Here is a 17,583-nt window from a genome sequence, read left to right as displayed (position 1 = left end):
TCATTTCGCAGGATGGACCTTTTTTCCCTATCTCTAGTAGGCTTTTAAAGGGACACACTGGCTCACCGTTAACGCAATATAGTGGTGTATACAATCATACGTAAAATTTGTTTAGAAGGTTAGCTGTGAGCAAAAAAAAAAAAGTATCACGTAATTAGCGAAAATAATTTTTTCCAGCGTACTACCGTTTTACGGCTGGAACATATCTGGAAGACTTTTGGAGTCATATCAAAGACAGGCTATGTATGCCTACCCGAGCGAAAAACCACACTCGAGCAGAGGAGGCTCAGTCGATTTTAGCGACGTTGAAGGCTGTATACAAACGGGCAATTTTACAGGCGACCACTTCTGCAATCTCGAAGAAGGTTACGGGCGCTTATTGGCAACGTCCAACATGCCCGCCAAACTGGGCCCAACTTCATGGCTTACCGTAAGCAAACAAAAATCAGCGCTTACGGAAGCTCTTTGCTCCACTTTACTATGCATTATACGCTTACAGGTTAGCAGGTAAGCGGCGGTTAGTAGAGCCATGAAAGTGGGCCCTGCTCTCCATGACAAGGCCGAGAAAAATTAACTGAGAGCATAGCGTATACGTACGTACGACCCAGAAGAGGGGTTGAGGGGGAGCTAAAGTTCGGGCAAATAGGGGGAGGGGGGCTACTTGGCCTTCTTTTGAAACCCAATTGTTATGCAATGTTTACACGAGAGAGGCCAACCTCGGAAAAACCTTGATGGACAAATATGTTGCACATACCGTAAATACCCCCACCAGCACAACATACACAAATGGTTTGTTAGACAGGTGGGTACGTTTAACAATGGGTCTAAGAACATCTGTATAACTAGGTAGCTCAGTCGGCCTTGGGATAGATACAAGGAAGGGCAATGGGGACACGACTGTGTGCACTAGAGTATTAGCTGATGCTGTTCTGTTTGTCGCATATGCAGATGTTCATGAGAATCGCATTCAGTCAGGAGAATTGATGACGTGTGTTTGACGTAAAACAAGGTAAGGTGATATAATTAGTTAATGAACCTGAATCACTTTACTCGATTCTAAAACAGTACATGTACGTTGTTTCAAGTGCTGTATGGAAATATTGATCAATTGTTTTAAAACGATGAAGTTGTTTCTTACGAGAACAGCAGCGGAGGGAAAAACATCGACACACGTGGAGTGGAAACATAATGATATGGACACATTAAGTGATGAACATCAATAGCTTAAGTAAAACATACCATACAAACAAAAGATAAATAAATAAAAATGAGGCTTGCTTACCAAGAAATTTTTTATCCAATTCTCTAATGCGATTTTTTTTTTTTTTTTGCTTTGCTTTGCAATGGATTTACTAAGATGATCAAGTAACTTAAGACTTTGATAAACTCTTCGAGAAGTACCAATAAAGCTTGGATCAATATGGTTCCCGCATGTGGTTTAGGGGAGACTTTGGATTTATACATACCCGTGACTATTACTATGAGTACTACAACACTTCTACAATAAAAATTTGCAACTCATGCCAACTATAAAAGCCAGCCAGAGGTCTGTTAACTTTTGACAACAAAGGATAAAATAATATAATCTCTTATGGAATGTGCCTAATGTAGAGGATATGCAATCTGCAACCTTTTAAGTAGAGGGGTATTAGCTGTGTGCGATGAAAGGGTTACAGACCCACTCAGACACCAATTTCAAAAGACCCTGCATCGTTCAATTGAGAGGGACTGGAACAAGGATTAGGACATTAGCAATTGACGCGTGAAACAATTTCCTCATATAGAGAAAATAAAATGACAGTAGGGTGCTGGGGTGGATTTCACAAAGAGTTAGGACTAGTCTTATCTCGAGTTAGGACTAGTTACTCGTCCTAACTTAGGACTATCCGTGCAATTTGTATATCTCCTAGGACTAGTCCTAAGTAAGGACTAGTCCTAACTCTTTGTGAAATCGACCCCAGGTGGCTTTGTTACCAAAGCGAAGCCGCCACATGAATAAAACAAAATCTTTCTTATCGTGTACGTACACGATAAGTTTGGATTTATCTTGTATGTACGTACATAATAATTTAGCATGTAGTTACATGATATCTTATTATGTAGTATGTACATACAAGATAAGCTATAGTGTACGTACACGATACATTTGGATTGATTGTGTACGTACACGATACATTTGATTTGATCGTATACGTACACGATACATTTGGACTGGTCGTGTACGTACACAATACATGTTGGACTAATCGTGTTTGTCCACGATAACATTGTGTACATTCACATTCAGAAATATTTGTTTTTATTTGTGGAGGCAAAACGCATTTCATTCTTTATAGGTGTCCTGGATATATTATTTTCAATTTGAAAAGTTTAGACATATGAAATATGTTTGTTTTGTTTGAGCCACCTTCGACGGTTGTTGTTATTGATAGTTCATTCTGGAAACTTGTTTTGGACACATGCAGTGTCCGTGCATCCTTGGGTGTAAACCAGATTAGGGAATGGAAGGTTAGCGTGAAATTCCTTCGCTAGGCGTAGCAGCTTTTCAAATGATAATAAGGTTTGTTTGATTTATAGGTTGGCAGATGATCTTCACAACCTGACGGGTGACATCTATTGTCATTATCCTCCCCAATCGGATGTGACCTTAGAGTAAAATACTGAAGTTATGTGTTTAGCTCATGGGCATGGGGACTCGTTGGTTGATGGGTGGCGGGGGGGGGGGGGGGGGCAGAGGGGTTGTTTTGCCAAAAATGTTACACCGCCGTGTTCCAATTTCTCAACAACACCGGATATTTTGCTTTCTTGCCATCTGTCTCTTGTTTCGTATTATGCCCAACGCCACACCCCCCCCCCACTTCCTTGCCTAAATTGGGGAGGGCAGTACGTGCCCCATCCCCTCTCCCCAATCCCTCGTTCACCGTGGGTTACCTCTGCGTTTTAATAATCGGGAAGGGGTTGGCACTGGTTTGAACCTGTTTTTGAGATTCAACAAAAGGTGTTCCTTCAAAAGGTATCATACCATTCGAATGCATTCCTGTAATGAATCATATGAAGCATACCTTTGTGTAGAGTAGACTCTGGAAGTTTTCAAAATTTTGACGAACAATCCTGAGTAGTTTTCAATAGATATTCAACTATTTGGATAGGCTTATTAAGCATCTATACAAATTGTAGAGTCTATTTCAAGGAGGACTCCTGATGGCATTTAGTGCTTTGTACTACGACACAAAAGGAATGATTTATGACCAATGACATTGCAACAATAAAACCAAGAGAACGTGATCGATTGAATACGTAAGCAACTTGAAACTAAATCCACAATAAAAGTCTAAAAAATGAGCAATTTATATTGACATTTACTGAACAATGTGAGCCATTTTATCATCAATAAAATCTGGGTTGACTTTTTTTGACTCGGATTTTCAATCAATATTCCATTTCGCATACAGAAAGCCTCTCGTGGTTCTTGAGTTGAGTTGTAGAGTTTACCTTTGGCCCTTATTTACGGTGAACCCTTTTTCATGAAGGACCCCGTGTTTTGTTCCCCCCACTCAAGAACGAAACAACTTGCAACAAAAGCCTGCAATGTCAGTTGATCTGTGTTTCTATTTCAGCACAACAAGCCAAATCGTTTATTTGCACAAGCTCGACCTCTTTCGACTGGTTCTTCATGCAGCACGTAATCAGCGTACAACGGTAAACTGCTAGCAGATATTAATAAAAGTATACTTTGGGATTAGTGGCCTAAATAAGGGATTATTAGTTCGTTGTAGTCACTACCGTTCGCACAGAAGCAATCCGAGTGTTGAAACTTTGCAGTCAGGGTGGGTGTGTGAGTTTTCAGTGAGAGGTGCACTAAGTAGCGAGCCCCTGGGGAGTAAGGAGCCGGGCTTAGTTTTGAAAACTGTGCTTTGATGAAGTCTTATTTAGCGAGTACCGCACCCGACTATACAGCATTACTTTGGGAACACCACTTTGTTTGACTCTGACGTTAGACACAAAAGGTAAAAGTTGTTGGTATTAAAAAGATGGGTTGCAAGTGTGAACATTGTTTTGTTTTGGGGAAAAATTAAAACAAATATGAAGGAACAACTGGAACGTTAATAGATTAGTTGATTAGTTATTTTAAACACCATGCAATTGAGGTATGTTTTTATCTTTGTCTGTATAGCTTTTGAATATACTTGTAACTTTGTGGTTATGTCCACTATTTGTTCATCTTCAAACTAATTTTAGTGATTAGTTTATTGTTGTTATATATAATGAGTTATATGTTGTTATATGTTATATATTGTGTTATTTGTAATAAGTTTTATAAAGGGGAAACTTTATTGTCACATATTTGTCATTGTTTTTGTTTCAAAACACTCATTAGCCTGTACATACTGTATTATAGTTGTATCTGGTATACTTATTTGCATGGAATTGTTTTGAAAGTTATTCTCATTTTATCTTGGATTTGCCATTTTGTTTTGCATTCCAAATGACTTATGTATATATTACATTTGCTGCAATTCCGCCTCTAGCAACAAGTTCGGATTTTGTTGCACCACGAATAGACACATAACAGTAACTAGACAACAGATCACAACATATAACTTGAAGTCTCCGCAAATGCCAAACTTCACATTCAAATTCACGAAAGGTTTTGAAATTTTCAGTCAGTCGTCTCTGCTCGATACACTTTCTTGTAATGATTTGAACAAATTAGTCATGACAAAAATTGATCAAGATAATTGTTATATTCAGTGTAATTTTGAAACCCTTTAAGTTAGACGGTTTATTTAAAGGCAGTGGACTCTATTGGTAATTGTAAAAAACCACCCTTGTCACACGAAATTGTGTGTTTTCATATGCTTGATTTCGTGCCCTCAAATTCTAAATCTGAGGTCTCGAAATCAAATTCATGGAAAATGACTTCTTTCACGAAAACTATACGTCAATCCAGAGAGAGCCGTTTCTTACAAAGTATTATACTATCAACCTCTCTCTATTAGTCGTTACCAAGTAAGGTTTTATGTTAATAATTATTTTGAGTAATTACCAATAGTGTCCACTGCCTTTAATATGGTTATTGTCACTGCTTGTCCTGCCCACAATAGGCCAATTACATTAGTTAGGGCATTGGTTTTATATTTCAAGTTCTCACAAACTTAACCACACGATTATTACTCCTTTTTATTGTTTACGTTTTTTGTTAACATAAAAAAATGAACAAATGAGCGGTAAAAATATTAAGTCAGATCTTCAGATCTAGAGTCTAATATACGGTTTTCCATGAAGCTGTTGATATTTTCGATTATCAATAAATGATAAGTCATCGATGGGTCTTAAGTACAATAAAAGGTTAGATAGTACGTTAGATCCATGGATGATTATCTGAACATATTTGCACATCAGCTTTGACATAATGATGGGATTGACATTCCATTGTTAGATAAAAGATTCCACTGTCGAGGTATCTCGATTAAATGCTGTTCTTGAAATGCAGCGAAAGATAATAGTAGACAAATAACGAGAAGGTTAACATTCTAAAGCTACAATGTCACATTCGGTTCACAAGTAATGTCGTCTAAACTGAATCGCAATTTACTGATTTGTTCAGTTCTTGATCAACAACGTCATAAACCATTGTATTAGAGAGGTTGGTTGTTGCCATGTTGTTGTTTATATCCCCCCTGTGGAAGTTTGCCTTCGGGAAGATTGTTTTTATTGACAGACATTTTTTGTGGAACGCTCAGTTTCCCACAGATAGTCCTTGATAAAGTGGAGAATGGGTTGAAAGTCTCTATAACCTCAGACAGACAGACAGACAGACAGACAGACAGACAGACAGACAGACATACATACATACATACATACATACTTACATACATACACACATACACACATACATACACCCATACATACATACAAAAATGTCTTATATACCGCCATTTCATCAAGACCACAGCGGTTTGTGATAGAGACAAGGAAACGATGAAACATTATGCAAACTAAAATCAAACAGCCAAACGGTGTGTTTTCAGATGCTTCTTGAAAAAATAAAGTGAATCAACAGAGCTCGTTGAAATATTATGAAATGTCATTTGAGTTAATCAATTGTAATGTTTAATTTATCTTGCCTGCAGATAATATGCAACATCTTTCAAAAAACAAAGTAACAGTAACTCCTGTTTAGCTTGCATTTATGTACACAAGACATTGTTTTAAATATTTAATTTCACTGTTTAATGTTTTGTGTTGCGCACGTAGGCTCCTGCGTCATGCACTATATTAACGTCTCTACATCAATTTTGCAGTCGTCACGGTGTTTGTGTTCGAGGAATAATAGTATTTTAGTATATACCCCTAAAGGTTAAAACCCAGACTTCGCCTTTTGTGTGGGAAGAAAGGCACAGCGTCGCCTGGATTTTTGCGAGAGGCGGTTTTGTATTTTGTTCAGAGTTGTCAACAACGGGGTGAACAAGTCAGGGATTTACCCCGAAGGGGGATTTGAAGCGAATTAATTGGCTATCAAAATGTGTGGGAGCGCAGACAAACGACAGCATTCCTTAGTCGTAATGACCTATTAATACAATCAAGCAACTTGGGGACAAGAAAGAGAGAAAAAAACTCTTGATTTAACTCTCGTCAATGTTTGTTTGTGTAAGGTATTTATAAATATCCTTAAAAACCCTTTCCGTTTGGGATATCGCTGTGTATCTAGTATTCGAACGGCTAATTTAACATTATTTGCGCCAAATTCAACGTTTGATATCTTCTGTAGGTTCTTGATTGATGACGTGTTGGAGATGGAAGTGTAATTCAAACGAGTTATGTTCATTTAATTATAAGACTTATCAACATGATGTCAATGTTAGCTTCTTTATGAAGGTACGATGGGGAGATAATTCTCCATTTACGATTTTTATTTCTACAGTAAAACAGAAAACACGTAATGAAGCTGAACAGTTTGTTGTAGCTTGTATTGTTAATTTTTTGGGGGGAACGATGTGTGGTGAGAGTTTGTTGGCTCGTTTGTTTGTTTGTTGGAATGTTTGTTCGTATTGTTTTTCCTGGGGGGGGGGGGAGTTTGCTTGGGGGTCGTTGGGGCAGTGTTTGTTGTGTTGTTTTGTGTTTGTTTGTTGGGGTTTTTGTGTGTTGGTTTGTATTATTATTATTATTATTATTATTATTATTTTATTATTTATTTATTTTTTTTTTTTTGGGGGGGGGGGGTTGGAGGTGCACATGTTAACAAAGAAGGAAAGGAAAAACACCGAAGAGTGATCACCATAATCTTTAAACACAAAATTAATTCATAACGATTTCTTTGCCTTGTCTCCATTCTTATTTCCAGTGAGATACAACATGGATACCACGATTTCAGCCACAACCCACAAGTCCCCCTTAGCCGTCCTTTTCGTCTTTACCCTCGTCTTCTCAACCTCGATGACTCCAGCCCAGTCGCAGTTTTGCTCCGATAGACCAGGGGGATGCTGCCCGGGCCGAGACGATGCGTGCACCGTCCCGAGGGGAGACACGCTGTGCTACTGCGACGAGTTCTGTCTCCGGTCCAAAGATCCCGATTGCTGCCCGGACGTTTTCAACAATTGTACGGCGTTGCCGGTGACTGTGGCACCGCTCAGCCCAAATCCTCTCAAAAGTAGGCTTTACTTAAAAAAAATTAATAAAAAAAAAGTAGTTTTACTTTGCATTAATTACCCCATATCCCAAATTTCAATGGAATGTATATATGAATTTAACTGAAAGTATGGGTTCGCGCAGCGGTATCTTGCCTCGGCTTCTACCATTATGACCCCGGTTCCAATCACGCCAGGGGCATTATTTGGATTGGGTTTTCAGTCCCTACCTGGTTGCAAGGTTTTTTTCTGGAATAATTCTTAAGGGTTTCCTCTCATATCACATCTTAAAATTCATTACTTGTCTCCTCTCCATTTGGGTTCTTGGCTATTAATGATTAAAGGAACACGTTGCCTTGGATCGGTCGAGTTGGTCTTTGAAAAGTGTTTTTAACCGTTTGTTATAAAATGCATAACTGAGAAATATGTTTTAAAAGTAGAATATAATGATCCACACACGTATCACTCGAAATTGCGTGGTTTTCCTCGTCGACTCACACTGTCGGCCGTTTATGGGAGTCAAATTTTTGACTCCCATATATGGCCGACCGTGTTAGTTCGCAAAGTAAAAGGAAAACCACGCAATTCGATGCAATTGGTGTGGATCATTGTATTGTACTTTTAAAAAATCTTTCTAAATCATATTCATTTTATAAGAAACGGTTACAAACGCTTTTCAAAGACCAACTCGACCGATCCAAGGCAACGTGTTCCTTTAAGTTCGCTTTTTCGAGATTCCTTGGCTTAAACAACCCGAATAAATGAAATGAAACTATATAGGTGTCACACTTCAAATGCACAAAGGACTTGTCAAGGCGATCTGTATATATATCCCTCTTCTTCATACTTCGCTGTTTTGTAATAACCTATTGTTTCATCCAAACAATTGTTTCAGGTGATTGTCTTTACAAAGGAAAACACTACTTCGCAGGAGATTCCATCAAAATCAATTGCAACACATGGTATGTGTAATGTTAAAAGTAAAAAACACCATCACATTACATCCACAGTTTTGGCATATCTGTATGATTTCTAGATAGTGAAGATAGAACATGTTGAAATGTAAAGATAGACCATGTGAATAATGGTATCACGTGTTTTATCTTGTGTCAGCATGCATAGTATGTACGTAGATAAATGGAACGCTGTAACGTAAAAATGTTTTGGGAAATGAAGTGTGCGTAGGCCCTACAAACTTGACAAAAACTTGAGACTTGAAGAAACGGATCACATCTCAAAAAGCTTGATCCGCTTTTTTCTGATTTCAATTCGTTACAGTGTAATTTGCCTTCTGAATGTGATACTTTTATAAACATGGCATGGTCTATATGACTACCCCCCTCTTATCTTTACTATAAGCCGATTTGGATCTGTGTTGACATCGGCCGAATTCCGAGCACTGTTTGGAAGCAGAAGCTTTACTACAGAGTAACTGCACACTTTTCCGACGGGGTTTTAGTATTAATACGGGTAAACACTTTATCAATCGATAAGCTTAAAGATTGCGTCGAATCACTATTGTTTTAGCTGATTATCCGTCCACTATTCTATGCCGTTATACGTACAGCCTGTTTTCTGTACATTATCTGTCATCGGTAACGTTTGAACGATAGGTGGCAGCAGACTAATACCGGGTAAGTTTCCATCGTTTACGTCGTTCTAATGCCCCTTTTTGAAACGACGGCTTCGGCTTTGGATTCAGCTCAGGCTAGCATGGCCCCGCGGTTCATTTGAAAATTATTGCGCGTGCTTTGCGTTTACGCGCTCAGGGCTTAAGGGAAGACCAAATCCAAAGCCAAATCCAAAGGCCGAAGCCGTGGTTTCGAAAAGGGCCTAAGCACGTGCACATAACCCTGAACAATGGACTTACCTGGTGAGTCTGCTGCCACATAGCGTCCCAAACTCTCTCTATTGGTTTCGTTTTGTGAACTTAGTAAAACAAAATATGTGGACAGCTTCTCATTGTTCTACCCAGTAACTAATATGTTATTTCATTGGAGTGCCTTGAAATGCCACATTGTTTGCACTTGGTATGTTTGCGTATAATATACCTCCTCGTTATAGTATGCTTCCATTCGAGTGAGCACAAAGCATTGCACCAAAGCACACCATTATTACACATAACACAACTCGTACGCTCAAAACTCCAAGGTCATCAACGGAAATTTCATTACGTAATGATCAGAAGTTCATTAAATAACAAAATGCGTATGCCCTTTTTTAGAACCGAACTAAAAACAAAACACAACAAAGAATACTTTCATTTGGCAAACAAATACTTGACCACTCTTCATCAACACACCCCTATTTGACCAGGAGCTTCAAAACCTGGCAAAGAAGTTTACGAAATCCATACAAAATTGCACTTTAGTTTTGTGCAGACAATTTTATCAGTGAAGGGTTGTTTGCTAATAAGAAGAGCTATAATTGCCTTACAGCACCTGCCTACTCGATGTGGGGGGTTACGAACTGCAATGCGAGGACAAGGTCTGTCTCATTAGGGAAGAAATCATCAATGCAGTCAACTCAGATAGTAACGGGTATGTACTCAACATCCTTGGTTAATTTGCAATGCCATAATATGCAGTTAATTACTACATAATAATAGTAATAATATTAATATTAATAAGACTTGTAATGCGCACATATCCACCCGACTGGATGTTCAAGGCGCAATAAAACCAAAAACATAATTTCACTGACCACTTGGTCTCTGTAAGCCGGGAACAAATAAAAGGAGCTGTGGCCTTGTTCCACAAAAACACTTTCTGAAGTTGGCTCGTTTTCAATGGACTAGTTTCGGGACTGAAAAGGGGGGGGGGGGCTTTGCTGATTACATAAGGAGTAGTAATATTATTCAGGGAGGGGCGGAGTTAAGGGGGAAGCGTATGATGATGATGTGGACGGCTTTTTAGAAGTCCTTGAAAGTTAAGCAAAGGATGCTTGAATTATAATCACATAAGATGTTACTGTGACTGAAATCACCGCCTTCTTTGTTTCGCTTCTGAGAGAGATGTGTGTTTTGCTTGTCTCATTTTAATAATAATAATAATAATAAAAAGACTTGTAATGCGCACATATTCACCATGCTGTGTGTTCAAGGCGAAGTAAAACCAAAAACCAAAAACAAAGAAAAACGGACACAACAAAATTAGTCCTTGAAAAGCTGTGACATAAGATAAGTTTTGAGAAGAGATTTGAATTTTGAGGTACAGAGACAAGATCGAAGACTAAGTGGTGGAGTGTTCCAGATGCGTGGCGCGGCATGACATTGGGTTTTAAAGCGCGCATGAGGCTGTGAAAACGTTTACTTCATTTGCTGATTTCATACCATTTTCAAAATGATCTCTATTACAGGTTAAATAGAGATCATTTTAGCAAACAAAAATGAAAACAAGTAACAGTTTGCCAAAAACCGCAACACCGCCAAACCGCAACAATGTTTGAACACAATAAAACTGGATACTTTGAGTCCACATGGTTCTACTGCCCAAAGAGGCATATAGGTAAAGGGGAAATGGGTAAACATTATGGTACAACCATAGTTGTGAAGACAATACCTTTAAACAAAGTGTTCAGAGTTTTCAAAACAAAATTTTCACAATATTATTAGACCCTACTACAATTTCTACCGCCAAAGGAGGGCGCTATACACAGATATTGAACGATCTTTGGGAATCAATTATTTTGAAAAAGCCTGTTGAATGTTGATGCCACTGAGCATTCATTTTTAAACAAAATTTCCAAACAAAATTGAATGAGTGATGAGTTAACTGCGCCTTGAACACCCCAGTCTTATTATTATTATCACTATTAACTTGAACAATTTTTTGTTGAAACATAACCATCCAATTTGTGATGAAATCCCTCTGTTTCCGCGTTGACAGGTGGTTGGCCCGAAATTACACTTTCCTGTGGGGTTTAACTCTTGAAGAAGGGGTACGGAGACGTCTCGGTACTCTAAAGCCCGCCCCCTTTGTCGCCGGAATGAAAGAGATCGCGATAGAACAAATGGAAGATCTGCCGGAGAGTTTTGACTCCCGCCAAAAGTGGCCAGGGTGGATTGAGGACGTAATGGACCAGGGGAACTGTGGGAGTTCGTGGGCTGTCTCCACTACATGTAAGTTTCGGAAGTGACCCTTGTGTCGCATGCAATTATGCCCTCTATGCAATACTATCCGGAGGACATTATTGCAAATGCAATAATGTTCGCCGGACGGTTTTGCATATGCAATCGTGTCCGCCCGGACGCTGCTGCATAACGCAATTGTGTCCGCCCGGACACATTTGCATATGCAGTTGTGTCCGCCCCGTGCAAAACCGTCCTTGCAGTAAATTATTTAAACGCCCTTGGTCAAAAGGAACACGTTCACCAATTGTTTTACAAGCTAAGTGCATGTCATGAATGACATGAGAAATGTTCGGCCGTTGGTGTATTCGCTGCAATCATAATACGTGAACATTTATGCTGCTTTAGGTTCAGTGCAAGTACGCTCGCTTACGCGCGCACATAAAGACTTCTGGCTTGAAGTCTTTAATATTATTTTAGTAAGAAATTACCTCTTTCTCAAAATCTATGCTACTTCAGAGGGAGCCGTTTCTCACAGTGTTTTGTGTTATCAACAGCTCTTCAACGCTCGTTTAGTACAAAGTAAGTTTTTAAGTTAACATTTGTTTTGAGTAATTACCAAACGTGTACCTTTCCATTAACAAATCATTCAATGACTATATGACCCACCCAAAATTTTATGCGCTAGGGGAGTCACATTCCTTAATTTCATAGAATGAACCACTCCACATATCTAAAAAGCCTTTTTTTTTTTTTTGAGAAAAGTACATTAAACAGAAATTACAACTAAAAGTAAAAAAGAAACAGAAAAAACAAACGACACTTCCGGTGTGGCAGGATATTTTTGCCCCCCCCCCCCCCGTGGATTCGGTCACCCCCCCCCCCGTGATTTCGGTCCCCCAATGTTGCGAACAGGGGCCAATTTCATAGAGCTGCCTAAGCAAAAAAACTGCTTAAGCACGAAAATAGCTCGCTTATTTTACACATGTTAATGGCCAGAATTTCATGCAATATACATTGCTTGTGACTTGTATTTAGCTGTTGTTTACTTAGCATAACAATTGAGTGGAGTCTTGGCCGGTTATCTGATTTTACTAAGCAATGATTTGTTTGCTTATGCACAATTTTGTGCTTAAGCAGCTCTATGAAATTGGGCCCTGTTTACAAACTTTTTTTGATAGCGCCGTCTTTTGAATCCTCCTCCTCAAGCCCGAGTAAATGTCCCGTATGAGGACAGAATTCCCTGAATTACCGGTTTCTCAAAAGATATTAAATTTTAGGTGGCAAATCGTTGTGTGGTTTGTTCGTGAAGATCATGAAAAGTTTAATTTCGTAAAATTGTTTACCATGTTTTACTGATATTTTTTTTGAAAGCTGTGGCATCTGATCGCTTGGCCATCCAATCTATGGGTAATATGAAACTACCCTTGTCTGCTCAGAATCTTCTGTCATGCAACACCAGACGACAGAGGGGGTGTGATGGTGGACACTTGGACCGGGCCTGGTACTATGTGCGTAAATATGGGTAAGGAACAGTTCTCTCTGACTGAGCCCAATTTCAAGGAGCTGTTATTAAGCACACATATTTGCTTAGCATGAGATTTCTTCATTGATAAAAACAGGATTACCAACAAAATTTCCACGTGATTTTCAGGATAAGCAAACAACAGCTGAATACCAGTAACAAGCAATAGGCAACAAGTTTCATACCAATCAAATTTGTGTGCTTAGCAGCTCTGTGACATTTTGCCCTGGTCCTTTGTCTTTATCGCATAAACGCACGCACTGGTCTCACAGGCACAAAGTTTCATTGGTTTAATGTGTTGTGACGTAAGCTTTCCATTGAGTAATTATGGGTCCGACGCGATGCAGATGATTGATCGTCGTGTGCTCAATGTTTGCCTATAATGTAATGTTGTTTTCACTGAAATTCAGCCCTTAAAAGGTGTTTGTATTTCTATCAACCTTTGTTCACTATAATTAGACCCGAAAAGGTGTTTTTCCCCCAAGCGCCTTGTGATAAGCACCTTATAGTTTTGAATTCGTGTGCTATTTCAGATTTCAGTGTGTTTACTATCGTTATTAAAACCACCATATGGGGTGTATTTTGCATAATAGGGTTGTCACTGATAAATGCTACCCCTATAAGAGTGGAATGGACGAGTCCAGTAAGATGGAGAGGTATCCTTGCATGCTACCACGTCACCAGTCAACACCGTGCCCCCACAATGACACAACATCCGGGAAATATCACTCAAGTCCTCCCTATAGGATATCAGAAAAGGTACACAATACATTGTATGGAACTTAGTTCTTATATAGGCATTGTCAATGTTGTTAACGATTTCGTTGTTGATCACATCATATTTGGAGAAATTTTGACATAGACCCCGTGCCACACTGACCCACCAACGGGTCAGGCCTCGAGAGACCTGCGGCCGATTTCACGAACTCGAGTTAGGACGAGGATGGGTTTAATGGGAGACTTTTGGGACGCTTGGTGGCAGCAGACTTAACAGGTAAAATCCATTGTTCTCGGTCATGTGCGCACGCTGAGAACTACGTAAAAAATGGAATTTACCTGGTAAGTCTGCTGCCCCCTAGCGTCCCAAAGTCTCCCATTCATCCTACGTACTCTGAAGCGGAATTGAACCCGTCCCAAGTCCTAAGATGATTCCTAAGTCAGGAAGAGTTTTTGCAATTTCGGTCCCAGCAGACGTATGTTGTAACCGAACTTGAATATTCATGTCTTATTTTGTTCAAGGTTTATGTAGTTCTAGAGTCTTAACAATCTTGCATAACTCCCTTACCTAATGGTATTCTGATTGCCAATTATCGAAAACTGGGGGAGGAAACTAAGGTCCACGTTTAGTACACTCGTCTTCATGGGGTAGTTTCGGAATGTGATTTTTATTATAATTATATTTGTTATTTCTTACCAGGAATCTGATATAAAAGCGGAAATCTTCAAGAACGGTCCGGTACAAGGTCAGTATGTCTTTGTCGGTCATGCAATGTCTATGTTTTTAGGCGTGCATTGTGGAGTATCCGTGTTTTTAAAGAAATATCTTCATTTACGCTATTTTCAGACGAAAACTTATTACCATACAAACGCACTAAACAAACACAAATTTCAGAATGTTCACAACCTGCGAAGCAAAAGTTTCATAATTGGACGTGTTTTTTTTTTTTTTTTTTTTTTTTTTTTTTTTTTTGGGGGGGGGGGCTTAAAATTGCAGTCTGTACGATTAAAATGAAACAACAAATTAACCAACCCCAACGCTTTGCAAGGGTATTAAATATTAACTAAAATACCTTGTGCGTTGTATCTTGTGCTATTTTAGTATCTTCCCTCTTTTGTGGTGCCTTTTAATATTGTTTTGGTGTGAATATAATTTCTTCACTTGGAGTTAAAAATCAATAAAGTTTTCTTATGTCTTATGTCTTACCTAAACAATAACTAGCTCAAAAGTAACACTGGGATTGAAAACTTTCTTTCCGTCTTTTGCGCAACCTGGCCTAAATAGTAGGAATTTGTCATTCCCCTAACACGGGGAGATCCTTATACATAAACTCACACAGCCCTCTCCCCTTCCTCTCTCTTGCAGCGACATTTTTAGTCAAAGACGATTTTTACTCGTATGCTGGAGGTGTGTACAAATATACGCGAGAGGCGGTGAAAGGTGCCAGTAAGGGCAAGCTAAGATCTGGATACCATTCCGTTCGGATCATCGGATGGGGTGTGGACCGTACTAATCCTAGCAGCTCGCTGCCGTACTGGGTGAGTAAGACATATCGGGACATCTGGGCTAACTAATAACAACATTCAACTAATAATTAAACAACTAAACACATCAACAAAAACAAGTGATCCCCCCCCCCCCCTCCACAGTTCGTCATAATATTGGCAGAAGGGCATTTTTCGTCTTCCGTTTGAGCTCATTCAGCCATGAAATTCATGGACATCTTTCATTTTCAAACAACACTTGGAACACATGTCATAGAATTATTTCTTAATAAGTCGTATTGCTAAAATATGTTACCTTGCGATGTTGTGACGAACTATGAGTCGGTCTCCTAATCCATACCAACTTCAAAACACGTATTTAACAACCTTTGGTGAAAGTGTCGTGGCCGAGCGGCTTAAGGACACCGAATTTAAACTCTGGTGTTTCTGATCAGCAGAGTGTGGGTTCGAATCCCCAGCCTTCACACTTGTGTCCTTAAGCAAGACACTTCGCCATTGCTTCGTCCTTTGGATGGGACGTACAGCCGTTGGTCCCATGTGTTATGTAACGCTTGTAACATAACCCAGTGCACTTATCGAAAAGAGACGGGGTTCGCCTCGGTGTTCCTGGCTGTGGCTGCTGTATGCACCATTTCACCTTCCATGTAAGGTGCTAATTATTTGAGTGACAAAATTCATCACCTAAAAAAACAATCTTTGTTGAAAAGTTTGTGTATTGAGTACCTTGTTGGATAGATACGTGCGCTATGTACGACTTCGATATTGTTATTAGTATTAATAAAACAATTTAAATATACTTCCACAGTTTCTAATCATTTTCTTCAAACGATTGACTCTGAAATCAAAGCACACATGTTTATGAGTGTTTCAGTGCTTAATTGATCAACAGCTAAAACCATGTTTAATGTTAGTTTTCGTTTGCCTTTGTGAACAACAACAATAGAATTGTCATTAATTTGCAACGTTCTTCATTTGTTTCTACCGCAGATCTGCGCCAACTCTTGGGGGACCCAGTGGGGTGAAAACGGTCTGTTCAGGATCATTCGGGGTCAGAACGAATGCGGCATCGAATCTTTTATAGTTGGTGTCTGGGGCGACATAGACATGGAGATGATGAGGCACTGAGATGGCAAATTCTTTTGGAGAGTTTGCACCTCTTTCATTCTTGGCCAAGTTCGCGTAAGGACTATAACCATAGTCTGACTACCATTGCCCAAACTATGCGTACAGTTGGACTATAGACGACTATTTGGAACCAACGTATCCGGTGTCCCATGGAATTCGTTCCTCCGGAGATTTAGTCTTGGCCCAAGACTATGGTGCTTGATTCTGGATAGTGTACTACGCGCAAAGTGTAGTCTAGATTTCAAGCCGTCCAATTAACTAAATCATACCGTGGCGGGCGCGCTTTGGCGATCAACCGCACGTAGTACACTATCCAATATCAAACACCATTGTCTTGGGCCAAGACTACCGGAGATTCGGTCCCCCAATGGGAGGTTAAAATGAACTTAGGAGGTTGATTCAAAAGAGGGCGCTATCAGAAGCAGTTTGTACACAGAAGGAGTTTGTTTTCACCCCACTGGCTCCTGAAGACGAGCATATTATACTGTTCGAAACGTCGAGACCAAACCGGCTCTTTTCACAGCCACCACTGTACCCGCAAGTTCACTATTGATATTTATATTTATAGTTACTCTTATTCGCCACACCATGCAAAGCTTCAAACACCAATTAAGTGTATACACAGTTTGCCATATAGGGTGACCGAATCTCCGGGGGAACAGAATCTCCCGCCACACCGGCATGGTCGCATCGCTGGTTACCAACAGCAGTTTTCGTAGCACAGTGCAGACTGGAGCAAGTCATAACATGTGTTTAGTCGAAAACTGTGTTGATGTGATGACACGATTACAGTCGTATGCACTACATGTGCGCATATATAGGGGGGGGGGGGTATATAGTCTTTTTACTTTTTACTGTCTATTTCAAGTTCCCCTTAAGTTTTAAGATATTGAACAATTAATACTTTAAATGATAAATTACGGTTAGAAATCACTATTTTTGTCCATTGTGAGTTGTATATATTTTTCTTAACTCTTCATACTTAAGTACAGTAATATACATTTTTTACTCTT

The 17,583-nt window shown here is 39.4% G+C and overlaps 1 protein-coding gene across 5 annotated transcripts; it reads left to right on the top strand.

Moving 5' to 3' along the window:
* Positions 1-786: 786 nt before the first annotated feature.
* LOC117304520 (uncharacterized peptidase C1-like protein F26E4.3) lies at positions 787-16,818 on the top strand. Of its 5 annotated transcripts, none has more exons than XM_033789034.1 (11): positions 787-802; positions 949-1,009; positions 7,346-7,651; positions 8,524-8,590; positions 10,067-10,168; positions 11,516-11,748; positions 13,072-13,222; positions 13,816-13,981; positions 14,640-14,685; positions 15,306-15,478; positions 16,433-16,818. In XM_033789034.1, exons 3-11 carry the CDS (start codon positions 7,357-7,359, stop codon positions 16,568-16,570), a joined length of 1,371 nt encoding a protein of 456 aa, XP_033644925.1. In that variant the 5' UTR covers positions 787-802; positions 949-1,009; positions 7,346-7,356; the 3' UTR covers positions 16,571-16,818. The 5 variants fall into 5 exon arrangements, with proteins under 5 accessions (XP_033644925.1, XP_033644924.1, XP_033644923.1 ...); XM_033789033.1 differs by lacking the exon at positions 787-802 and adding an exon at positions 3,618-3,699 and having other exon boundaries at positions 880-1,009; XM_033789032.1 differs by lacking the exon at positions 787-802 and having other exon boundaries at positions 880-1,009.
* Positions 16,819-17,583: the final 765 nt, after the last annotated feature.

Source organism: Asterias rubens, chromosome 21 (genome assembly GCF_902459465.1).
Source record: "Asterias rubens chromosome 21, eAstRub1.3, whole genome shotgun sequence".
In the NCBI taxonomy this organism is placed as follows: domain Eukaryota; kingdom Metazoa; phylum Echinodermata; class Asteroidea; order Forcipulatida; family Asteriidae; genus Asterias; species Asterias rubens.
This window is presented reverse-complemented; position numbering and strand designations above follow the sequence as displayed.

What these genes read in the sequence shown, in the direction of transcription:
- LOC117304520 (XM_033789034.1), top strand. Translation starts at nt 7,357, where the DNA reads ATGGATACCACGATTTCAGCCACAACCCACAAGTCCCCCTTAGCCGTC. An exon ending in AAAATCAATTGCAACACATG is followed by an intron (nt 8,591 to 10,066) that starts GTATGTGTAATG and finishes ATTGCCTTACAG; the next exon opens with CACCTGCCTACTCGATGTGG. An exon ending in CAAGAACGGTCCGGTACAAG is followed by an intron (nt 14,686 to 15,305) that starts GTCAGTATGTCT and finishes TCTCTCTTGCAG; the next exon opens with CGACATTTTTAGTCAAAGAC.